This window comes from Littorina saxatilis, linkage group LG4 (assembly GCF_037325665.1).
Source record: "Littorina saxatilis isolate snail1 linkage group LG4, US_GU_Lsax_2.0, whole genome shotgun sequence".
NCBI classification, from domain to species: domain Eukaryota; kingdom Metazoa; phylum Mollusca; class Gastropoda; order Littorinimorpha; family Littorinidae; genus Littorina; species Littorina saxatilis.
The window spans coordinates 43,024,169-43,049,120 of NC_090248.1; the positions used below are offsets into that span (position 1 = coordinate 43,024,169).

Below are 24,952 nucleotides of genomic sequence, written 5' to 3' on the forward strand. Positions count from 1 at the left end.
TGGAGATGGATTAAGCATATTTAACCCTTACACTGGTGCAAATCTGTAACACATGTTACATAGCCACTGGTGAATTAACAGAGAGAAAAATAAAGAAAAACGGTCATATAGGTTTTAGCATCCATGGGAGGTAATCGGAACCGACCAAACAGACTGAGCCAGTAGCGTGACATATGTCGTGACAACCAGGTGACAGTATATGTAAAGTAGCGCGACATATGTCGCGACAACCAGCCTAAGGGTTAGACATAAAAGTAGAGTTGCATCCATACTATTCATACTACTTACTTTTGCAATCTTGTTGTCACTGACATCCAATATCTCCAGAGAGAACAGTTTGGAGAACCCTGAAACCCACACATCACACAATTCTGAGGATTGTAGCCATAAATGCAAACTGGGACAAAGCAGATGATGTAATGTTCTGTACTCGGCACACATTTAAAGGGAAACTTTACAAAGTAAACTAACACTGGTGGTAAAAAAAACCTCTAAAAATAAAAAAATAAAAACTTCATCTCATTATTTTGAATATATAAAAAAAAACCAGCAACAATACACTTTAGGTTGCAATACCACAGTAACGAAACACAACTGACCTTGCTGGGACTCTATACAGTTCTCGGAGAGCAGAAGACACTTTTCCCACTCACCCCAACAGTAGCAATACATAACTCATCTTACAGTTCTCGACACGTGAGGTTGACCACTCACCTTGCAGGGACTCTATAGAGTTCCCCGAAGAGTACTAATATTAACAAAGTGTGTGTCTTTTGAAGCACTTTATGTGTGTGCTTCTATTTGTCTGTGGACTCATGAACTCTTTACAGTGATATAGTTTGAAAAGAAAACTTGACATTTTAGATTCTCGGAAAGCAGAAGACACTTGAGGTTGCCCTACCACAGTAATAAAACACAACTGACCTTGCAGGGACTCTTTACAGTTCTCGGAGAGCAGAAGACACTTGAGGTTGCCCTACCACAGTAATAAAACACAACTGACCTTGTAGGGACTCTTTGCAGTTCTCGGAGAGCAGAAGACACTTGAGGTTGCCCTACCACAGTAATAAAACACAACTGACCTTGTAGGGACTCTTTACAGTTCTCGGAGAGCAGAAGACACTTGAGGTTGCCCTACCACAGTAATAAAACACAACTGACCTTGTAGGGACTCTTTACAGTTCTCGGAGAGCAGAAGACACTTGAGGTTGCCCTACCACAGTAATAAAACACAACTGACCTTGTAGGGACTCTTTACAGTTCTCGGAGAGCAGAAGACAATTGAGGTTGCTCGTTCACACTCACAGTAGCAAAATGCAACTCATCTTACAATTTTGGAGAGCAGAAGACACTTGAGGTTACCCTACCACAGTAACAAAACACAACTGACCTTGCAAGGACTCTATACAGTTCTCGGAGAGCAGAAGACACTTGAGGTTGCCGAGCTTGGTGTGCAGGGAGTCGAGGACACGCAGGCGGTTGTGTGAGAGGTCGAGGTGGGTCATCTGACTGAGGTGCTGCAGGTGCTGCACCCCCTCCAGCTGGTTGTGCGACAGGTTGACGTGCTCCACGCGCCACAGGATCGGCTGAACACAGAAAGTCCATTTCATGTTGGAAGGGACCTTGACATGTCGCTTGAACAATTCACAATTACAAATAGACGAACTCCAGAAATACCTCTGTCTGGTCTGTATGGGTTGTGAAAGAGTGAATGCTCCTGCTTTTAGTGAGGCAAGCTTTCCACATGTTCTCATTATCCATTAGTTTCAGACACACCCTGGTGACTGGTCTGTATGGGCTGTGAAAGAGTGAATACTCCTGCTTTTAGTGAGGCAAGCTTTCCACATGTTCTCATTATCCATTAGTTTCCGACACACCCTGGTGACTGGTCTATAATGTCTCATGGGACAGTTTGATATGCAAACAGGTTATACACAAATATATATATTTTTGTTATAAGGCCTTTGATTATGCAAAACAGAAAAGGTGCCTAACAACTCAACTTCGCAACCCCATTCAATACAACATAATACAACACACACACACACACATTCACTGCCACTAATACTAACCACACTGTCATCGATCTCCTTGATAAAGTTGTGACTGAAGTCAGCGTGCGTGACGTGATCCCAGCCTCCCACCAGCTGTGTTCCGTCTTCGCCTTTCCACCGCGCTACATCTTGTAACACCACCTCCTGTTACAAAAATTATGTTGTATATGTTTGGTATATGTTGCACTGTTAAATAAGCTTACCAAAACATTTAAAACAAGTGCTTCTTTCAATATTTAAAGACAAAATCTGTAATTGATCAAAAGTGATAAAGTTATCTTTAATCATTAAATTTAAAATAAATAGCATCCCAGTAAATATACAGGAGTGACAATCTATTTGTGTAACTTTGGGTGTGTGAAACGCTGATGCGCTTGTGAAGAAAAGCAGTCTAGGATTTTTGTTGGCGTATTTTTTCCCACCGACCATACTGATTGTATTTTTGACATTCAAGCACACAAAATATGACAAAATCATATGGGTTTCTAGGTCTGAAACACGCCCAAAAGCTATTTCGTTTAATTTCTTTTCCTTGAAATCGACATTTTCTCTGTTGAAAGTGGAGGTTGGTGTACTCACTTTGATGGTCTTAGCCGTGCGGTAGACATTGAAAATATTGAGGGTCTGTTTGATAGTCTCAAGTCCCCGTACCATCTGAAAGTTGCATGATATAACCTGCACACAGACACACACAAACCATCTCTTGAGTCAAGTTTTACTTCATCTAGTAAATTGCACAAAAAACCCACAACCGTACCAAATAACAAAATTCATACTACAGTAGTACCTGCGATGCGAGGACGCTCTGATGAGTGGACACCTCCTATAAAAGGAAACCTTCTGGAATCCCTTTGTCTATTATCTTGACCAAAATGTACCTCTCATGATTGGGCACCTGCAGGGCGAACACACAAAAAAAGTGAAAAACCTGAAAGGCCAGGGTCCACGGCGGCGTCCCCCCCCCCCCCCCCCCTGCCCCCCAGAAGCTGAGGCTTTTTTTTTAAAATTATCTTGTAGGGACAAAAAAAAACAAAGTTTTACTTTATGAATCCGGATTTTTCGGTTTTAAACATTTTCAAAAACCGGATTTCCGGCGAGAACCGGAAAGGTGTTAGCCCTGCACCTGCCATGTAGGGACACTTTGAATGGGTCCCAAGGGTGTCCTTTTATAGCAGGTACCACTGTAGTCAAAACAATCCTACCTGAAACCTTCCAAAGGCATTTACCACCTTGTTCCTTGGTACGATGTAAAACGTAAAATGATTTGAACGAGCTAGAAATGCTAAAACATTCCAGAGAACTCGACAGTGAGAAAAGCTAAGACGTTTCAATAAAACATGCGGTGTTTAACCACAAACATCACCAGTATTTAAAAGTATCTCAAGCTATAGCGTGCACGCACACACACACACACACCCTTACACACAAAACAAGATGAGCAAAAATTCAATCCATTTAAATTAATGTCCAATGGATTTTCAAGAAAAGAAATCGGTGGCACAAAGAAAAAAGGCTTACTTCCAAAGACTGCAGGGACTTGAAGAGACTGAGGTCAAACCTGAGCTGGTTCATGTTGATGTTACTGGTCCCCACCGGGTCAGTACTCCCACAGATCTGACCAACACAATACACCAACATTCAATATTATATGACAATATTTTTAACCTTACATAAATACTGTTAGTTCAAAGTTACTGTAAAAGACTTCAATATCCTGAAATAACCTGACAGGACTACTGTTAGTTCAAAGTAAAGACTCTAATGCCCTGAACTGAATCAGGCTGAGAGTGAGATGCAGGCAGTAACATTGTCACTTGGTCTTAGACAGTATGCGACATTGTCATTGGCGGTATCTCAATAACTTGGATGAGAACAATGGACTGTTACGCAGCTGATATACAAATGATTAATTTCAGCAAACGGCGCATTCATAGTCACTAATGTCTTGAGCTGTACCACAGTCAATCCCAACGCCTTTACATAAAAATCAAAGATGGCATCCACAAATGGTGAGTTTATATTTCCTTCCCTTCAAGTACTGACCTGTAAATGTTTGGTCCTGGTGATGAAGTCCAGTATATGACCCAGGTCTTTCTTCACATCGCCGCTATCTGAAATAATACAAAGAGTACATTTGTTACAACAACAAAAACATCACTCACCAAGAAGTGGCTCTTTTTAATGGTCCATTTTTTGCAAAAACAGTCACTGTGGTCAAATTTTTATATGCACCCGAAGATTGTTTTAATTTATTTTCATCTGTTTTACAATATGCTATCACTAGTATTTCCTTGAACTTTTGGAAGTTCAGCTTGCAGAGGAAGTCAGTGAGCACAGTAAAATTGTTTACATTTTTAGTCAACTTTGACCCTGCGTTTCTCCAATCAGAGGGTTTAGTCAACAGTGACCAAAGTCGCAGACATGGCCACAAATAATGTTTGACATTCTGTGAAAATAAAGTACAATTATTATATATTTTTGCACATATTCGACCTCTGTCAGTGTCAGCACTACATCTAGTCGTCTCTCGCAACAGAGTCAATGGAGTTGCGATTGAATCAGAAATCAGAATGGGAAAGGCGGGAGGTGATAGATTTTGTGTAATTCATGTTTATCGTGGGAGGTGAGGTAATGTTACCTTACAAGGCAATATACAGATTTGTGTGATTCATGTTTATCGTGGGAGGTGAGGTAATGTTACCTTACAAGGCAATATACAGATTTGTGTGATTCATGTTTATCGTGGGAGGTGAGGTAATGTTACCTTACAAGGCAATATACAGATTTGTGTGATTCATGTTTATCAGCCCATTCCTTATTATCCAAACGCTTGTAACACAACCACCCCTACCCCCTCTCTCCATCATACTACGCATGTAACACCCCACTCCTAAATCAACAACCACAACAGCTACCTACCGCAGGTAGGTTCAGGTAACTTGAGGCGTTCTGTTAGCGAGTACAGCTGGAGTGGTGTCACCTGGTACACCTCTCTGGACTGGAGAATTGTCTCCCCTGCAGCGACAACATCAGGAAAATTACGACAAAAGGCATTATTAATGATTTAATTACCTTCATATTCTTAAAAATACTGTTCTTACACGAACAGTAAAATCAACAACAGTACACATTCTTTCCAATACTTGAAAAGAATTATCAATAAACTTCATTTGAGAGAGACCGGTTAATTACATGATGATAAGCTGTTTGATCAAAATTAATGAAAATGCAACCCCCCCCCCCCCCCCCCCCCCCAACCTCATAAAAAGAAAAAAATAGCCAATAAAATCAACTCCAACCTCTCATCCCTCCCTAACCCAAGGCAGGAAGAACTTTACCTCTATTGTACAAGTCCTCGGCGAGAGCCTGGGTAATACCATGGATTTCCTGCCAACATAAAGGAAGAAGGAAAACTCAAGCAATGTTGTAAAATCAAGTTATCTCAAACAATGGAAAGCAAATGCATCACATCAGGAAGCTAACAGTCACAGGGAACATTTCTGTCTGATAAAAAAAAACAAAAAAAACAAACTTTTCCTCCCAGTCTCACACTGACGTTTAAAACTTCCTCCTCCATAAAGCTGAACCTGCTTTGAGAGACAATTTTATCAAAATGCTGCGCCCTGAACATGACATTGACAGGCACATGTAACTTGAGTCCAAAGGATAAAACCAAAGTAACACTGTAAGTCGACACATGTTTATAAATAAGGTTTAAAATGGTAAATGTAGATTGAATTTGAATTTGCCATCAATTCCAAGCAGGATTGTGTGTGTGTCATCAAATGCCTGAGATCCAATTTCAGTCAAATCTTAACCTAGTCTGCAGTAGTTCCCGTAAAACATGCCTGATTAACTCAAAACCCTTCTCAAAATTAATGGGAATTTAATCAGGGCATCCACTGAAGAAAAGCATTGTTACAATCCTTAACATTCAAGGGAGGTCTCGGAATATCTCATAATTTACACTGGCAGTGGAATAAATGTTTAAGCAGATCTTCACTGCAATACAGTGGACCCCCCTCCCTTTTAGACAACCCCCCCCCCCTGTTTTAAGACCTTACTTTTTTTTTAGATGTTCTGTGCATAACCTCTTTAAATATATACCTCCATTTTAAGACTACCCCCGATGTTCTCAGATTTTTAGGGGTCTTAAAATAGGGAATAGGGGTGCCACTGTACCAGTTTTCTAGCAAAACCTGCGCGTGTGTCAGGGGGGAGTCGGGGAGGCGGTGGAAGGGATGGGGTGGTGGCTTGAGAAAGGAAGGTGGGCCGAGAGTAAGTTGGGGGGAAGGGGGACGGAGGGAGGGGGGAGTCGGGGAGTCGGGGAGGCGGTGGAAGGGATGGGGTGGTGGCTTGAGAAAGGAAGGTGGGCCGAGAGTAAGTTGGGGGGAAGGGGGACGGAGGGAGGGGGGAGTCGGGGAGGCGGTGGAAGGGATGGGGTGGTGGCTTGAGAAAGGAAGGTGGGCCGAGAGTAAGTTGGGGGGAAGGGGGACGGAGGGAGGGGGGAGTCGGGGGAAGGGATGGGGTGGTGGCTTGAGAAAGGAAGGTGGGCCGAGAGTAAGTTGGGGGGAATGGAGAGGGAGGGGAGGGGGGAGTCGGGGAGTCGGTGGAAGGGATGGGGTGGTGGCTTGAGAAAGGAAGGTGGGCCGAGAGTAAGTTGGGGGGAAGGGGGATGGAGGGAGGGGGGAGTCGGTGGAAGGGATGGGGTGGTGGCTTGAGAAAGGAAGGTGGGCCGAGAGTAAGTTGGGGGGAAGGGGGATGGAGGGAGGGGGGAGTCGGGGAGGTGGTGGAAGGGATGGTGGCTTGAGAAAGGAAGGTGGGCCGAGAGTAAGTTGGGGGGAAGGGGGAAGGAGGGAGGGGGGAATCGGGGAGGTGGTGGAAGGGATGGGGTGGTGGCTTGAGAAAGGAAGGTGGGCCGAGAGTAAGTTGGGGGGAAGGGGGACGGAGGGAGGGGGGAGTCGGGGAGTCGGTGGAAGGGATGGGGTGGTGGCTTGAGAAAGGAAGGTGGGCCGAGAGTAAGTTGGGGGGAAGGGGGACGGAGGGAGGGGGGAGTCGGTGGAAGGGATGGGGTGGTGGCTTGAGAAAGGAAGGTGGGCCGAGAGTAAGTTGGGGGGAAGGGGGATGGAGGGAGGGGGGAGTCGGGGAGGTGGTGGAAGGGATGGGGTGGTGGCTTGAGAAAGGAATGTGGGCCGAGAGTAAGTTGGGGGGAAGGGGGATGGAGGGAGGGGGGAGTCGGTGGAAGGGATGGGGTGGTGGCTTGAGAAAGGAAGGTGGGCCGAGAGTAAGTTGGGGGGAATGGAGAGGGAGGGGAGGGGGGAGTCGGGGAGGCGGTGGAAGGGATGGGGTGGTGGCTTGAGAAAGGAAGGTGGGCCGAGAGTAAGTTGGGGGGAAGGGGGACGGAGGGAGGGGGGATACTTACATAGAGGTGAAAGTCGAGGAAGAATGTGAGGCAGGGAGGCGGGTGGTGGGCCAGGTAGTGGAGCACGGTCTGCAGGTACACCTGTAGGTCATTCTGCCGCTTCTTGATGAAGGCCTCCGTCTGGTTGCCAAACAGTTTCTTGGGGGGCAGCAGGCTCTTGTCCAGCTTGAAGCCCATCACAAGCTGCACACCAAGAGGACACAGACAAGATAATACAGTGTTCTAGATGATCGAACGTGTAGCAAAGACCTATACGTGTAGATATTGCGTCACCCATGACTCACTTTTTTTCTTCCAATGTTCCAAATGCATATGTTGTTTTTGCTCCTACCAAGACTGTAGATCTTGGCAAACGCGCAACGTAAAAACTAGACTTGATGACGTCACCTGTACACGTTCCCGTACACGTGCTGAAAAGTTCCACATCTAGATCCGTCTAATACAGTGGAACCCCCCTATTAAGACCCCCTCCCTTTTAGGGCCATGTTTTCTGAAACTTTCTCTTTATAACGTCTGTAAATTTACCTCCATTTCAAGACTCCCTGTTTTTTAAGACCTGATTTTCTCATGGAGGTCTTAAAAAGGGGGTTTCTACTGTACAGTACATGGACACCCCCCCCCCCCCCCGCACTGTACAGTACGTGGAACCCCCCTTTTAAAAAATGTAAGAAAAACAGGTCTTAAAAAACAGGGGAGTTATTGCTGTAAATTCACATAGGTTATAAACAGAAAGTCAGAGAAAACAGGGTCTTAATTTTAAAAGTTTTTTTTTAACTGTTGTGACAGGGGAGGCTACCGTTCCTTTCACAGCAGACTCTGCACCCGAGTTGTTGGCCTTCAAGTCAACACAGGTGGATTATGGAATTCTGTTTGTGATGGGGTCTGGTGGTTTCCGATTGTCTGGATGTTCATGAAAACCTTCGGGTTTGCATAACAGTTTTTATAGGGCTATTAGAAATTAGCCCTAACATTTTCAATCCTGTTTGATTGCACTTCGCCTCCCGAGGTGATCGTAGTGTTTCGGCACTCGGTTACACTGTAATAAAAACTGTCGTTGAATTGACCAGCTGATACATCAATTACAGTGGACACCTTCTTTCAAGACCTTACACAAAAAACTGAAAAAATCTGGCCTTAACAAATAGGGAGCCCTAAAATGGAGGTACATTTACAAAAGTTTTGAACAGAAAATGAAGAAAGACTTAAATCTGGGGGGACCTAAAAGAGAGTTTCCACGGTATACAACTTTGAGGTAAAAAAAAAGAGGAAATATTAGCCCATTGCTTCATATTTAACCGCTGCTCGCCAACGCCTGAATACAGTTGTAACAAATCTAGAAAAAGGAAACGTTTTCTTTCTTACAAATATCACTGAAATGCATCAATTGATAACTGCATGAAAATAAAGTTTACCTTTTCATGAAGCTCATGGAATTCACTGTATCTGTGTTTGACTGTCCATGTGAAGCTGCCTACGGTTACTTCAATTGTGTAAGTCTGAAATACACACACAAAACAAATAACTTTATTACTAATATTAGACACAATTAATACATGCATACAAAGTTGACACAATCATCATTTCCCAGCATATATATCAGATTGTGCACTCACCATTAAAAACAGGTGGATTAAACAAAATTTAATAGGGAGAAAGATCTACAGAGGCTAATCAGTACAAAAATCTGCCATTTTGATTAATTTTATGTTAAATAACTGTGCAAAACTATAGAGATCGTGAAAGCAAGCTGATCACCATGTTTTACTATTAATCACTGATTACATTATTATTATTATTATGAACATTTGTGCGCCTAATCTAAATATAGCCCTAGGCGCTTACAAAATATACAATACATAGTGAACATTATTACGAAACACAAATCGACAAGGACCAAGACACTCGGACTCATACACTGGCAGACAGACGCACAGCGAGAACGCGACGCACTCACTCATACCAACTACAGGCACATGCATTCTGAAGACGTAAAAACAGTCATAAATAAATAAATAAATAAATTATTGGATACATAAAGTTAGTTGAGAGAAGAAGAATAGAGCTGGAAAGGGAAGAAGAAGGAGAGAGAAGGAAACAGATTAAGGACCAGCAGGAGAGGGGGATGGGTGGTCATTAACAGACTAGTGAAGGAAGGGGTGTGTTTTGAGTGAGGTTTTGAATGATTGCATAGGTCTATGTGGAGTGCCTGAGAGAGTGCGGGAGTTGGTTCCAGATGGATGGGGCTTGGTAAGAGAAGGTGCGCTGGCCATATGTTTTGGTGCGTGCTGGTGGTATCCTAAAAAGGCAGGTGTCTGCGGAGGATCTTAGGGGGCGGGAGGGGGAGTAGACATCAAGAGGGTCAGAAAGATAGCTAGGGGACGATAGATCATTTAGGAATGCAGTTAGTGTAGCATTGCCTATTACAAGATCACCTGCTGTGGTGACCCATTATGAGTGGTCCAAGTTGTTTAATTTTAACCTCTTCAGCACCTGCTACACTCAGCACTCTCCTTTATAATACAAAGCAAAATCTAATCTGTGCGCCTCACAGAAAGAACATATATATATATGTATATACACTAGATGAATACCCGGCTTCGCCGGGAAGAAGTAGAGCCGAATACCCGGCTGCGCCGGGTACCCGGCGTACGCGATTGACGCCACACGAAGGAAGGGAGATAAACGCGCAAAACACTGGAGAAGATAAGGAAGAGTTACTGGGAACGGATGTACAGAAAAACCATAAAAACCAAAATCGGTTCACCACTGTGCGCTGAGAGCACGTGTTGAACATTTTCATCGACCAGATTGTGTCTGGGGTGTACCTGAATATGCCCACCAAATTTGAAGCAGATCCATCGAGAACTTTGGCCGTGCATCGCGAAGTGACAGACAGACAGACAGACACACAAAAGCCGTATATAGATATAGATGTATATACATGTATGAATGTAAATTATAACAATAACTATAAGTGTATAACAGATGGAGAAACCCTATTGTAATTTACACCGACAGTGACAGAAAAACAAAATGAAAACCAAAAGTAAAACTAATTTGTACTTTAGGGGGCCTAATGCTACTTGAGATCTGAACTGTCTTCCAGATAACCTACTTTCACCTAGTTGTCCCTTTTTTTTACTTGCCACTGTGAACTAACAGTCGAAGTAGTTTAACATAATGATTACATTATTATCTGAGTCAAAGCTTACAAAATAAGCTTCTGGTTGACACCTTTATCTGAAATATTTGTTATGACCGATTAACCCAGTATGAGTACGACGGATAAAGACAGTAAACAACATACTGTCAAAACAATGCCGGCCGGTTTTAAATGTAAAGCTGAGGCTCACCCAATAGGTGATGTTTAAAAATAACTATCACTATTAATATTTTTATGGGCTGTAGAAGGTTTGCACCTTTTGAACTCATGAAGCCAAGGCAGTAATTGCAGTCAAGGCATGCGGCCATGGTATCACAGTTAATAATGAGCTCCAATGTGCCTACTTTTTTAAAACAAAAGGCATCATATTGAGTGGACAGTGCAATGAAATTATAAATGCAGTGTGTGCTCAATGTGATAACTTTTCCTTTTGAAATGCAGCGTTTGTCCTTCTCTTGAATACTTAATTACAACATCCAGCCATACTTTTGACTCTGAGTCACCTCCAAATAGGTTTTCATTTTATTTTGGGCAGTTTTTGGAGTAAAGTAGTACTCGAAAGAGTTATAACTTACGCACTGGCTATATATGCACTCAGTCAGAGTGTATACAGGGGTCAGGATCTTGTTTAGCATTGGCGAACGACAAGAAGAAGGATCTTGTATACACTCCGGCATTAACTTCCGGTCACAAAGCAAATTTGGCATTCGACACCACTTTGCAATAGGAACGCAGAGCACCGTTGATGATAAGAGTACAAAAAAACGAAAACAATCGGATCCTGCACGGCCTTTGCTGTAACGTAGATTACATTCTTGGGGTGTACTTAAAAGACTAGACAGAACCGCATCAACACTCAGAGCGTCATTCGACGCCATTTTGCGAAGGAACGCTTCACTTTCGATTCATGGTATCAAACACAGACAAAAACAAACACACATATGAAACTGCTTGATGCTTCACGGCAGTTTATTGTCAGAGTTTGGAACTCACTTAGACTTAGAGTGTGTATCGACCTAGTAACGGTTGTATACTATGTACATTATTTGCCAACCCTCGACACTCCAAAAAAGAGATAGCGGAAGTCCATACGTCAGACTGATTTTTCATTGGCTACTTCCTAACGACTTTTTGGGGGGCATTTCATTGGTAACAGAGCTTTTCATTGTCAGAGTGTATACAGACCCATCGATCCTGTATGTATACACTCAGAGTGCGTATAGCTTTTGCCTATAACTTATATAATTTGTTGAAATGGTCATAATTAAAGGCAAGCGATTCACAGAGCGCGGCGCGCTGTGCAGCGCGGTGATTCACAGAGCGCGGCGTGTTGTGCAGCGCAGCGATTCCCAGAGCGCGGCTATTGCTCTCACCAGTGCAGATTGTTGACGCGCTTTATTTTTGTACATGTATGATTATCAGCAACATTTTGAACAACAATTTTGAAGCAACTTCAGGGCTGCAAGACTACAAATTGCACTTTCTGCAGACTGAATATATACGCGTTCTAATCAACCGGGGGAAAAAAACACGAAAAAAACGATCTGCGCATGCGCGAATTCCAAAATGGCTGCTGAAGCCGTTTACTGGCTTTACACCGATTAACAGCGGTTCTGCGGCACTGTTCTCGGACACTTGTTTAAAAACGTCATCCCAGTTTAAAAACTCAGCTGCTTTCCATATAGTAGAAGCCATTGCAATGACATGTAGTGATATGACTGCCAAGTATTCAAGGCCGAAACTTAGGCACGTTTTACATCCGTCGGCACAGCGATACTAGTATATGGTGAACTCAGTTGAAAGAGTGAGAGAGAGAGAATGGAGCTCTGTTTTTCGTTTTATTGAGTTTTATTTCTCAAATAGATCAGATAGATGTAGCTGTTGTAAACTTTGCGATTGTGAAAAAAATGCAACAGCAAAATACATCGCCCGTCGTGAATCGCAGTGCTCCTCGTAGCGTCGCGCGTTGTAAATCGCAACGCTGCACAACGCGCCGCGAATCCACTTCGATAATTAAAGGCGTAAGCACCAATATAAATATATATGTCAAATACTACACTTGTCTTGTGGTGATTGTTAAGCTAATTATTCTTACATGTTGTATACATGTATGTGTACATGTTGTATAACTTGTAATGTTATCTCTCATACTCATCTAGACTCGTGTATTTATACACAATATTCTCTAGCTCTCTTAAATCATGAGCTAGTACGTCTCTCCATTTCTCTGTCTCAAAGCTGCCCCATATACAGCCCAAAATGCTCCTGTTCGAGGCAATAAGATACACCTGCCAAAATAGAAGTGCATCAAAACAATTCTATTTTATTCACCAACAGGCAACACTGTATCAGCCTTATTCAGATGAATTATTTGAAGCAAACAAAAACACCAAACCCGGCCTCCTTTGCAAAGTAATTATTGGTCTACATATCTTTTCAGGAATCCCATCTGCTCTTTAACTGCTAATTGTACCAGCACATAATCATTATCATTAACCCTGTCGTGAGTCGACGCCCAGACCGTCGTGGCTTACGAACAACAACACACTCACAGTGACACAGCACAGAAAATAGAAGTTTTGACTGATGCTTGATGAATTGACGAATACAAATTACCGTAAAATGCTCATTCGTCTCTGAGCCAATGATCTGGACGGTTCTCGCTGCGGAGAAATTGTCAAGGTCTTTGCCAAAGTGAGCCATTTTGGACAGTGTTGCCCTGAATGTACAAGTGTCAAGACAAAATCCTTGCTTTAGTCATGATTCACAGCCATTTTGATTTTCTGTCATGAAGGGGCCACCTGGAGGACAACTCCCCTTCCCATTGGAGTTGTTTCCCTTGGACCCTGAAAGTCAAGGACACCCACTTTCATAATCTCACCAAAGCAGTCAGCTTTCACAAGTGTTGAGGGTGCAACAGCCGCGATTTGTAGATCTTATGACCGCATAAAGTTACAACAGAGCATCATTTTGTGTGGTGTAAGATAGGACCCGTACCTTAGTTCCACATTACCCCTTTTTGTGTGTATAGTTTGCTGAGTCTGTCGAATTATGGGCACATTTGTGAAGAAAGTGATACAGTTAGGTGGGAAGCATCATGCATGCAAGAGGCTGTGCCTTAGTGACCCGAAGATACTCCGAATGTTTTCAACAACTACGTGTAATACCTACAGGGCCATAGTCAAAACGAGCCCAAGACTTACTGCTCAGGTACATTGCTGTGCTCAGAATCTAATCGCACTCACTTGCAGACAGTCACTTCACGGCAGTACCCAGCCATCCTCTCCTACTGCAGATGATCTGAACACAGAGAATCTCATATCAGCCTGGTTCAATGAAGTGAAAACGTTCGGCACTCTGCACATGCACAATGTTCCCTTTGACGTTCACATTCAGCCACTCAATCCTGTTGATTACCCAGACCACAACAAAAGCATAGTAAAGGTGTTCTACAATGGTGCAAGTAGCCATGGCACCCAGGAGAGCCCAGTGGGAAGGAAGCTGAGTGAGTTAGGGAAACTGTGTGACATGAAGGTGAAGGCTGAAGATGATGGGGGGAAAGTGAGTGTCACGTGCGACGTTCCTTCTGGTGTGCAGCTTCCTCTGCTGTGCGTCATCAAAGTGCCAGTCAAGTTTGGTGAGTTACTTGTCTCATAACATTCACGCACACACATGTGTGCAGACACACATACACGCACACACACACATTATTAACCTCCCTGTTTGCCGGAGCTAGCCACTCTCGGTAACAGCTAGCTAGTGACTCAACCGCAGGACTCTGAGACGTTCGCAAGAACCCAGTCCTCTACGGAAGAAGAAGAAGAGTGCAGACACAGGAACACATGCACGCACACACATGTGTGCAGACACAAACACGCACACATGCATGCATGCATGCTCACACACATGTACACACACAAACGTATGTACACACACACACACACACACATATATTAATTGTCATGGACTCATTCACACAACTGACATAAATATATAATGCATACACATAGACGCATTATTAACAGAATACACATACATACACTCAGACACACACACACACACACACACATGCACCCCCCACACACACACACAAGCACTAACACACACACAAGCACTAACACACACACAAGCACTAACACACACACAAGCACTAACACACACACACACACATGTAGTGATGTACACTTTTTGCAATTTGTCAAGCATGCTCAGCTGCAGGAGAATATTTACCTTTCAGATGACCATTCTTTTTCTTCATTTACAGTGTTACACTTGCATAAATGGCAAAGTAGAGATTCAGCAGCAGCTGATTCAAGTACAAAGGATGTGAAGACATTACAAAGTGGTTGATGAACTGCTCCACCATTTGTAAAGTTCTTCCAAAAAATACATTTTATTTTGTACAGGCATACATGATTAATTTATGTGTTTCAGATGTGGACTTCAAGGGTAGCCATGACGGCAGTGTCACAATAGGAAGTCTGGATTGTGGAAGTATTAAGGTTCACATGGAGCGTGGAGATTGTCACCTGTCAAGCATCAGGGTACGCATGCACAACATTTCTGCAGTCTTTCTTTGGATAACTGAAGAAGTGAAAATATGAGCAAAGGGATTTTGCAGATCAGGTTTATCCTGAGAATGTGCAAACACGCAAGTTTTTGTGTGTTTGTTTTGTTTTGTTTTTTGTGTTTTTGTGGGTTTTTTTTAAAATATGCACAAATAGTAATAATAAAAAAAAAGGTTTAACATAAATTGTTTTGCAGTATCAGATAGATTGATAAGCGGCTGAAGTGGAATTTCTTTGTATTCACAGTTTATAGTGCAGTTTATAACATGATTTGACATGAGGTTAATTGCCAATGACATTAAAAAATTAAATTAATTTAATCAGTGTTTCATGGAAAACATATCTTCACTTTTGCAGACAACTAGCATAACAATTGAATGTGATGAAGGCAACATCAGCAGCAACAAACAACTTCTTGGTGCCATTCATTTGCAGTGTGGCAAGAATGGGGTAGGTCTGTTGCTGAGAAAAAGCAGTAGCATTTCTGCCGCAATGTTCTTTCACTGTCGCTTTCATGACTTTTCTTTGTTCTATAATTTCGTGTCTTTCTTCATCTCTGTTGCACACACTCTTTCTCTCTCTCTTTTAGTCATTGTTTTGGCCAGATTTGGGCACAGAAAGGTGAAAACAGTGACCATTACAATTTATGACAGTGCTGTTCATGAGCTGTGTAATGTGGTTATCTCCCTTGATGCACAGAAATGCTTTTTTTGTTGCATTGTCCACCTTGACGAGCAAGGGTATGCGTGTGCTTCTTTTGATCTTGAGGACATCATGCAGTCATTTTCATTGTCTGGGAATAATCATCAGAGGGTAGAATAGCAAGCACTGACTGAATAGTCAGTATGGTAAATTTTAATCTTAACTGTTGCCTGGGTGGTTTATTTGTTATTCCAGTCCAGCTGTATACTCTGGTTTAATCCTTTGAAACAATGTATGGTACTTATTTTAACATGAGCTGTGAACAGTTAAAGGTCTGCTTTTTGAACTGAATTAAATTTAGTCGCACCTGGTTTTAACGACCACACAATGGACGGACCAAATGTGGTCGTTATAGACTGGTGGTCGTTAAGGAAAGGTGAATATTATATATACATATATGAAAAAAAAAGCTCCTCTGTGGTTCTTTGGAGAGGTCATTGTGGACAGGTGATTTCTTGCGAGAGGTACGTGGTGGCTAGGGCAGGTTTGACTGTATTTGAGAACATTAGAATTGATGTACATTGGGGTGTGCATGTTAAAGATCCCACGATTGACAAAAGGGTCTTTCCTGGCAAAATTGTATAGGCATAGATAAAATATCCACCAAATACCCGTGTGACTTGGAATAATAGGCCGTGAAAAGTAGGATATGCGCCGAAATGGCTTGAGATTTACTGGCCGATGTGAATGCGTGATATATTGTGTAAACATTCCATCTCACACGGCAGAAATTAATATGTAAAGCGCTTAGAGAACGTCAAGCGCTATATAAATCTCCCGTATAAATAAATAAATAAACACTCTTTTTAGACCCCCTTATTTGAGACTTCTTCTTGTTTAAGACCTTACTTTTTAAGATTCTCTCTTCAAAAATAACCTCTGTAAATTTACCTCCATTTTCAGACTCCCCGATCTATTTTTGGACCTGATTTTCTCACATTTTGGGAGATCTGTAAAATGGGGTTTTATTGTAAAAGGAAAAAAATGGTAAAATACCGTAATAAAATTATGCTGCTGCGGTATGAATCATATTTTTCTGTTCACTTTTTCTCTAACAGTCAATCACTGGTGAGAGATTCCAGGGAGGCAGTATTCAGTGCACAACAGAGGCAGGTGACATCGACGTCAAAACTATATATGCTGAAAAGACCACCTGTTCTTCACACTCAGGAAACGTGCATGTCAGAGATTGCCATGGTGACGTGACTGTAAAAACTTCTGATGGAAACTTGACAGTTGGTATGTCCACTTATATTAGGGTTCTTGACTATTCTTTATTTTGATTTTTGTGTAGGTTTATGAAGTCATCAGTTATGCATGCGCGCGCACACACATTGGCACACGCATATAAGCGTACACATGCATGTTTGATTGCTCGCTCGCACGCTCAGATACACAGATACACAGACAGACATGCGCACACACATACACACACTCACACACTCACACACACATTCCATCCAGAAAGCTATGTAATGTGCATGAATATTTTGCTCAGAACTAGACAATCCTACCAGTTTCAAGACTTAATTGTTTGCATATATCTTTACCAGATTCCTTGGATGGCAAGCTTTCAGCTGAACTGGAAAATGGATCTGCTGATGTATTTGTGACCAGGCAAGAGGGTGTCACCATTGCTACAAGACAAGGTACAGTAGGTGAAACTGTACAATGGAACCTCTCTTCTTGGACCCAGGATGTATGGCTTCTCCCCCTCATAAGACCTTGTTTTGTTAGATTATTTGTTCATAACACCTGTACATCTACCTTCATTGTAAAAAGTGCCTCATTTTTAAGACTGATCAGTCTTTCAGATTTTTTAAGGTCTTCATATATTCTGTATTTTGTATTCTTAAAAGGGGGGTTCCACTGAATTTGGCATTTGTCTTTTCTTCTGTAGCTTGGATGGTCTGCATCTCACACATCAAGATGACACTTAACCCTTACACTGGTGCAATTCTGTAACACATGTTAAATAGCCACTGGTGAATTAACAGAGGAAAAAATAAAGAAAAACGGTCATAGGTTTTCGCATCCATGGGAGGTAATCGGAACCGACCAAACAGACTGAACCAGTAGCGCGACTTATGTCGTGACAACCAGCCTAAGGGTTAACTTGTATTAATTCAATTTTAGTGTTCAGACATTTCTTTCCAATTTTCACAATGTCTGTGTTCACTTTTATATAATACATTTAATAAACATGATTTATACTGCATGAATTGATTCATACTGATCTGTAACCCACCAGTCATTTCAGGGATGCAGCAACTTTTCTTCTTCAGCGTTCCAAAAATTCTGGTGACACGACTGTGAGCTCGTTTGCCCATTTGGGTTCCCCACACTATACTCTGAGAGCATAGTCAGCTTCACTGCGCTTTCGTTAGGTAGGCATGCTGGGTATTTTTGTGTTTCCATAACCCACCGAACTCCGACATGGATTACAGTATCGTTCCGTGCGCACTTGGTCTTGTGCTTGCGTGTACACACGAAGGGGGTTAAGTCACTAGCAGGTCTGCACATAAGTTGACCTGGGAGATCGGAAAAATCTCCACTCTTAACCCACCAGGCGGCAGCGACCAGGCTTCGAACTCACGACCTCCCGATTAGGAGGCCGACGTCTTACCACTGCGCCACTTCGCCCGTCGATGCAGCAACTGAAGAAGAAGAAAAATGCTATCAACGTTTTTTTAAACTTTTAACAGGCACTTTTTAAAAGTGATGTTTAGTATTTTGGTTTGTTGTTTCATTCATTGTTTTATTTTTGTGATTGAAATATTTGTTTCAGGGGATGTCATGCTGAGATTTGCGGAAGACAACAGTTGCAGCCTTGACCTTGAGGCAAAGGTCATTGAGAAGGATGAGTCGCTCAAGGTTGTACTAGATAAGCAAGGAAAAGGTCAGCTTTGAATTTAGGATTCTGTTTTGCTTGATTGCATACAAAGTCTGGACAAATGGTGAAAGCCTTTATGCTCAAAATCTTTGGGGGAAATTAGGTGTTTTGAGGGATTTGGCCTGGATCAGCTTTAGGCCACACACACACGCACAAAAAACACACAAAAAACATGTTTGTTTCCAATGACAAGGCCCCCCACCCCCCCCCCCCCCCAAAAAAAAAAAATAATAATAATGTCTGGTTGGTCAGTATTTTTAATTCTTGTTATTGGTTTTGATTTAAAGTTTGTTTGTCTGTGTCCCCTGGATGTCGGAAAAGTGTTCTTTTCTTTGTAATGTCTGAAACATTGAGTTTTGTAATTTTTTTTTTTTAAATTGAAGAGTAAAATAAAAACTTCTAGGGTCAGGAGGAAAAAATAGGGTTGAACTGCCAAGTAGACAATTCTACTGATTCATCATAAGGTCAATGGATGATCTTTAACATTAAGTTAGTTGGTTACCCTATGGCAGTCTTCATCAGCATGTCAGAAATTTAGTCAGTCATTTATAATTGTCCCACTCCCAGCTAAAATGATCAGTGGGAAAGCTACAATGAAATGCATGTACATTCAATTGAATAAGCTGTGGCAGCAGATAGCTGTTTCTCACTGACAACAGACGGTATGGCAATGTGTCTTGAGTGTGTTTCAGGGAAGTTAATTGGTCGGTTATTTTTTTTCAGCTAGTTGTTTGGTTGGTTGTGTGCACATAATAAAAGAAGCAGTATTTGTTATAACTTATAGTAGTATGGTTGTGATAGTAGTTGTTGTTGGATGGTAGGCTGGTAGGCTGGCTGCATAATTCTGAAGAAATTAAGCTCTGGAAAGCCTTTGAACCTACATTTGTCAATAGCACAGCATGAGCATGCCTTAGTTATTGCTTGCAAAGTTCTCTACACACAGCTTTAATAAATTAGATAAAACAATTATACAACAATTAATGAATCACTTTGAACACACACAAAAAAACACTCATACAGGTTTATTGATACTCATTGTTTATTTAACCTTCCGACTGTCACATTAACCATGAGGAATGATTTAATGGGACAGGGAAGTGTTTTTTTTGTTTTTTTTTAAATCAGAGAGTTTTCTTTCACGTCCTGCCTATAGGCCTAGTTTACAACCTGATGCAGGGGAAGAAGGCTGGGACAGGGAAGTTAATTTTATTTCCACTGTGAAACTGAATGAACGTTTCCACATGCTTCTGCACTGCTGCATCAAATTACAGCAAAATCAGTCATCATGCAGAACTAGATCCCAAGCTTTAAATGAGTAAGATTGGCTTTTGCTTCCAATGTTAAAGGTGCTACATATCCTCCTCAAACTGTATTAACATGACGTTTCAAGTTTCATACCGTATGGAGAGTAAATATCTAGATATGGGGGACATTCTGGTATAATTATAGCTCAATTTAATATAGCTCAATATAGCCCTATATCTTTAACTCACCCTTCACTCCCCCTCCCTCCCCCTCCCCAAACCCGAAACAATCACCACCACCAACCTACCTTCTTGTCAGATATTCTAGTTCCAGCTTAGAAATTATTTGAGTGTTGATTTGCAGGGGCGGATCACATCATTTTTAAGGGGGGGGGGGGTTCCAAATTTCTTTTGGGGACAATTCGACGACGCAAAGCATTTTGTTGAGGGAGTGAAGCGTTCAAACCTTCTAGAGGGGTCCGGGGGCATGCCCCCCCTTGGAAAATGTTGATAAAAACATGGAAAATGGAGCAATCTGGTGCAATCTGAGCCAAGAAACTTCCCCTAATACACCTTGTAAAAAGTAAATTTAAGAAGACAAATTTGGATCTAAACAAGGACTAATGACCGATCTGGTGCAACCTGAGCCAACACATTGCCCAAGTACTTTCCAAAACTGTTACTTAGAAGACAAAGGCCGGCTCCTCAGGAGAACATTTTGATAAAAATCAAGGAAAATGGAGCTATCTGGTGCAATCATCATTTTTCTTTGCCTTCACTTTTTATATTTAGTCAAGTTTTGACTAAATATTTTAACATCGAGGGGGAATCGAAACGAGGGTCGTGGTGTATGTGTGTCTGTGCGTGTGTGTGTGTGTGTGTGTGTGTAGAGCGATTCAGACTAAACTACTGGACCGATCTTTATGAAATTTGACATGAGAGTTCCTGGGTATGAAATCCCCGAACGTTTTTTTCATTTTTTTGATAAATGTCTTTGATGACGTCATATCCGGCTTTTCGTGAAAGTTGAGGCGGCACTGTCACGCCCTCATTTTTCAACCAAATTGGTTGAAATTTTGGTCAAGTAATCTTCGACGAAGCCCGGACTTCGGTATTGCATTTCAGCTTGGTGGCTTAAAAATTAATTAATGACTTTGGTCATTAAAAATCTGAAAATTGTAAAAAAAAATAAAAATTTATAAAACGATCCAAATTTACGTTTATCTTATTCTCCATCATTTGCTGATTCCAAAAACATATAAATATGTTATATTCAGATTAAAAACAAGCTCTGAAAATTAAATATATAAAAATTATTATCAAAATTAAATTGTCCAAATCAATTTAAAAACACTTTCATCTTATTTCTTGTCGGTTCCTGATTCCAAAAACATATAGATATGATATGTTTGGATTAAAAACACGCTCAGAAAGTTAAAACAAAGAGAGGTACAGAAACGCGTGCTATCCTTCTTAGCGCAACTACTACCCCGCTCTTCTTGTCAATTTCACTGCCTTTGCCATGAGCGGTGGACTGACGATGCTACGAGTATACGGTCTTGCTGAAAAATGGCATTGCGTTCAGTTTCATTCTGTGAGTTCGACAGCTACTTGACTAAATATTGTATTTTCGCCTTACGCGACTTGTTTTTTCTCTTTTTTCTCTTTTTTTTTTTTAGGCTGGGGGGGGGGGGGGGGGGGGGGGTCTGGAAACCCCAGAACCACCACCCCCCCCCCCCCCCCCCTTGGATCCGCCCCTGATTTGTGTGTGTGTGTGCATGTGTATGAGAGAGAGAGAGAGAGAGACTCGGATGGAGAGGGAGAGAGAGATATTAATGCAGTCCCCCAAACAAAATTACCTGCTCTTCACCATAGGTAAATATTTAATTGTGAGTTTCTGAAAGGTTCCTGTGGTATGTGAACAGATCTGCAAAAATATAATGAGGGAAGGTATCTTTAATTTAAATGTACTGAATGGGCTTGAACTACTAGTACAACGGTTTTGCGTGCTTGGCTAAGTTGCGTGACCTTCGTAGAGTCAACTTCCTCCTTCTCAGAACCTGCAACAACATGTGTTTCCTGTGAGCGGATGAACGGTGTCTCCATGCACACAGCCTGTTCCTTCCTCTTTCGCATGCCAAGCTGTAACTTTGTCTCTTTTACACTTTCACAAGTGTTGCCCGCCTCGCTAACCCGAGAAAAATTTCCCTCTTTCTCTTTGCTGTGAGGCCCGCAGAACCCCTCCGCGCGGTGGTGCTTCCAGACACCTCGTACGTAGGGTGTTCAGTTCTAATTCAGATAGCTCTGGTTGGATTTTGTGGCTCCTGGCTTGCAAAAAGGCTTTGTGCAGCAAAGCATGATTGAAAATGATATAAATTACATCGCAGGAAATGACAACAACAAAAAAGGGCTGATAAAGTATATTTTTTTAAATTTGTTTGTGCAGCAACTAAACACAGAGTTTCATAATACAGTCGAACCTGTCTAAATGAAGAGAGACATTTTCTTTTGAAAAGAAACTGTATTCTGTTATAGTAAATGTCTGATACTGTCGACAGATTCGGTGGAATCCCCCTTTCAATACCTCCCAATATAAGACTGCCCCCTTTTTAAGACCTTGATTTTTCAGATTTTCTGTTCAGAACCTCTGTACCCCCCGCAAGTTAGAGGGAAGAATTTACCCGATGCTCCCCAGCTTGTCGTAAGAGGCGACTAACGGATTCTGTTTCTCCTTTTACCCTTGTTAAGTGTTTCTTGTATAGAATATATAGTCAATGTTTGTAAAGATTTTAGTCAAGCAGTATGTAAGAAATGTTAAGTCCTTTGTACTGGAAACTTGCATTCTCCCAGTAAGGTCATATATTGTACTACGTTGCAAGCCCCTGGAGCAATTTTTTGATTAGTGCTTTTGTGAACAAGAAACAATTAACAAGTGGCTCTATCCCATCCCCCCCCCCCCCCCCCCCCCCCCTTTCCCCGTCGCGATATAACCTTGAACGGTTGAAAACGACGTTAAACACCAAATAAAGAAAGAAAGAAAGTTCAGAACCTCTGTAAATTTACCCCCATTTTAAGACTCCCTCCTTTTTAAGACCTGATTTTCTTAGATATTTTGAGGTCTTAAATGGGGGGTTACATTGCACTGTATCTTATTTTGATTACTGTATTTTCTGCTTGCAGGTTTCATCAAGTCAGAAACAGACACTGTAGTGAAGGCATCGGCACCACAAGGCAAGATCAGCCTGCGGGTGCAAGACTGGTTGTCGTCTATTAAACTACAGTTTGGAAACACTACCTCCTGATATTTGTGACTTAGAGGTTGTTTTTGAAATGAAAGCTTCCCTTCATATTTAGATGTGGATATAGAGCAAGCACTTTGAACTGAACCGGTGTGTTGAAGTAAGTGTGTGTGTGTGTGTGTGTGTGTGTGTGTGTGTGTGTGTGTGTGTGTGTGTGTGTGTGTGTGTGTGAGTGAGTGAGTGAGTGAGTGAGTGAGTGAGTGAGTGAGTGAGTGAGTGAGTGAGATAAAACATTGCATTACAATGTATTGTGGATTTTATCTGTCACATCATGTATAAAATTCTGTCTATTATGTGACCATCACAGTGTACGTTGTCCCTTTTTTCTAGAGTTGTAAATAAATCAGTCTCAAAGTAAAATATGATTATCAGATCTGTTTGTCAGTCTGTCTTTACATGTGTGTGTGTCTGTGTGTGTGTCTGTGAGACAGATGGTGTGTGTGAGAGTTGGTTTGCGTGGGTGTATATGTTTGTGAGTATGTGTTTGTGTACGGAGGAGGGTGTGTGTGTCTGTGAGAGAGATGGTGTGTGTGGGAGTTGGTGTGTGTGGGTGTGTGTATGTTTGAGAGTGTGTCTGTGTACGGAGGAGGGTGTGTGTGTCTGTGAGAGAGATGGTGTGAGTTGGTGTGCGTGGGTGTTTGTGAGTGTATGTGTTTGTGTACGGAGGAGGGTGTGTGTGTCTGTGAGAGAGATGGTGTGAGTTGGTGTGTGTGTATGTTTGTGAGTATGTGTTTGTGTACGGAGGAGGGTGTGTGTGTCTGTGAGAGAGATGGTGGGTGTTTGTGAGTGTATGTGTTTGTGTACGGAGGAGGGTGTGTGTGTCTGTGAGAGAGATGGTGTGAGTTGGTGTGCGTGGGTGTGTGTATGTTTGTGAGTGTATGTGTTTGTGTACGGAGGAGGGTGTGTGTGTCTGTGAGAGAGATGGTGTGTGTGGGAGTTGTGTGTGTTTGTGTACGGAGGAGGGTGTGTGTGTTTGTGTACGGAGGAGGGTGTGTGTGCTTGTGTATGGAGGAGGGTGTGTGTGTTTGTGTACGGAGGAGCTAGGGTGTGTGTGCTTGTGTACGGAGGAGGGTGTTTGTGTACGGAGGAGCTAGGGTGTGTGTGCTTGTGTACGGAGGAGGGTGTTTGTGTACGGAGGAGGGTGTGTGTGTTTGTGTACGGAGGAGGGTGTGTGTGTGCATGTGCACTATCTGCAAACAAAACTTGGCCGCTCTGATATGATCCATCCTTGTCTAGGTATTTAAAAAAAAACATCGATTGACAATCTTAAAGCTAGCTGTACTTGTACACTTGCTCCAAGCACTTTGATCCTCATGTCCACACTTTACATGATTCAACAGCCCAGCTGCCTACAACAGAGAAGGAGAAACTTTTGTTTGAATTGTTATGGTTTAGTAGCCATGATTTTTTATGAGTTCCAGATGCCGATCAGGTATATTTTTTTAAGTCACCTGCCTGTTGGCGTGTTGGAACAAAATTAATGTTAATATTTGTTCAAAAAGGTAACTATTGTTTGCTGAAAAATGTAAATCACTATGTAAAAATTGTATGACATTTTTTCCCTCAAGATTTTGGCTACAGCAAGAAACATACAGGTAGTAAGGAAT

General features: G+C 42.1%; 2 protein-coding genes and 1 long non-coding RNA gene across 3 annotated transcripts in view; 2 read left to right on the forward strand and 1 right to left on the reverse strand.

Annotated features, from left to right (window-relative positions):
• Nucleotides 1-24,952, forward strand: part of LOC138964809 (uncharacterized) — a 172,502-nt gene that overhangs the window by 589 nt on the left and 146,961 nt on the right. The gene's annotated exons all lie outside the window — the stretch shown is intronic.
• Nucleotides 24-13,427, reverse strand: LOC138964794 (nischarin-like). Its single transcript, XM_070336844.1, has 11 exons — nt 13,256-13,427; nt 8,889-8,972; nt 7,477-7,659; nt 5,393-5,441; nt 4,974-5,069; nt 4,098-4,165; nt 3,573-3,668; nt 2,634-2,729; nt 2,073-2,198; nt 1,391-1,586; nt 24-347 (listed from the first exon to the last, which is right to left on the reverse strand). Exons 1-11 carry the CDS (start codon nt 13,340-13,342, stop codon nt 115-117), a joined length of 1,314 nt encoding a protein of 437 aa, XP_070192945.1. The 5' UTR covers nt 13,343-13,427; the 3' UTR covers nt 24-114.
• LOC138964795 (protein FAM185A-like) lies at nt 13,615-23,696 on the forward strand. Its single transcript, XM_070336845.1, has 7 exons — nt 13,615-14,276; nt 15,074-15,183; nt 15,565-15,657; nt 16,968-17,148; nt 17,463-17,558; nt 18,698-18,808; nt 23,227-23,696. Exons 1-7 carry the CDS (start codon nt 13,691-13,693, stop codon nt 23,346-23,348), a joined length of 1,299 nt encoding a protein of 432 aa, XP_070192946.1. The 5' UTR covers nt 13,615-13,690; the 3' UTR covers nt 23,349-23,696.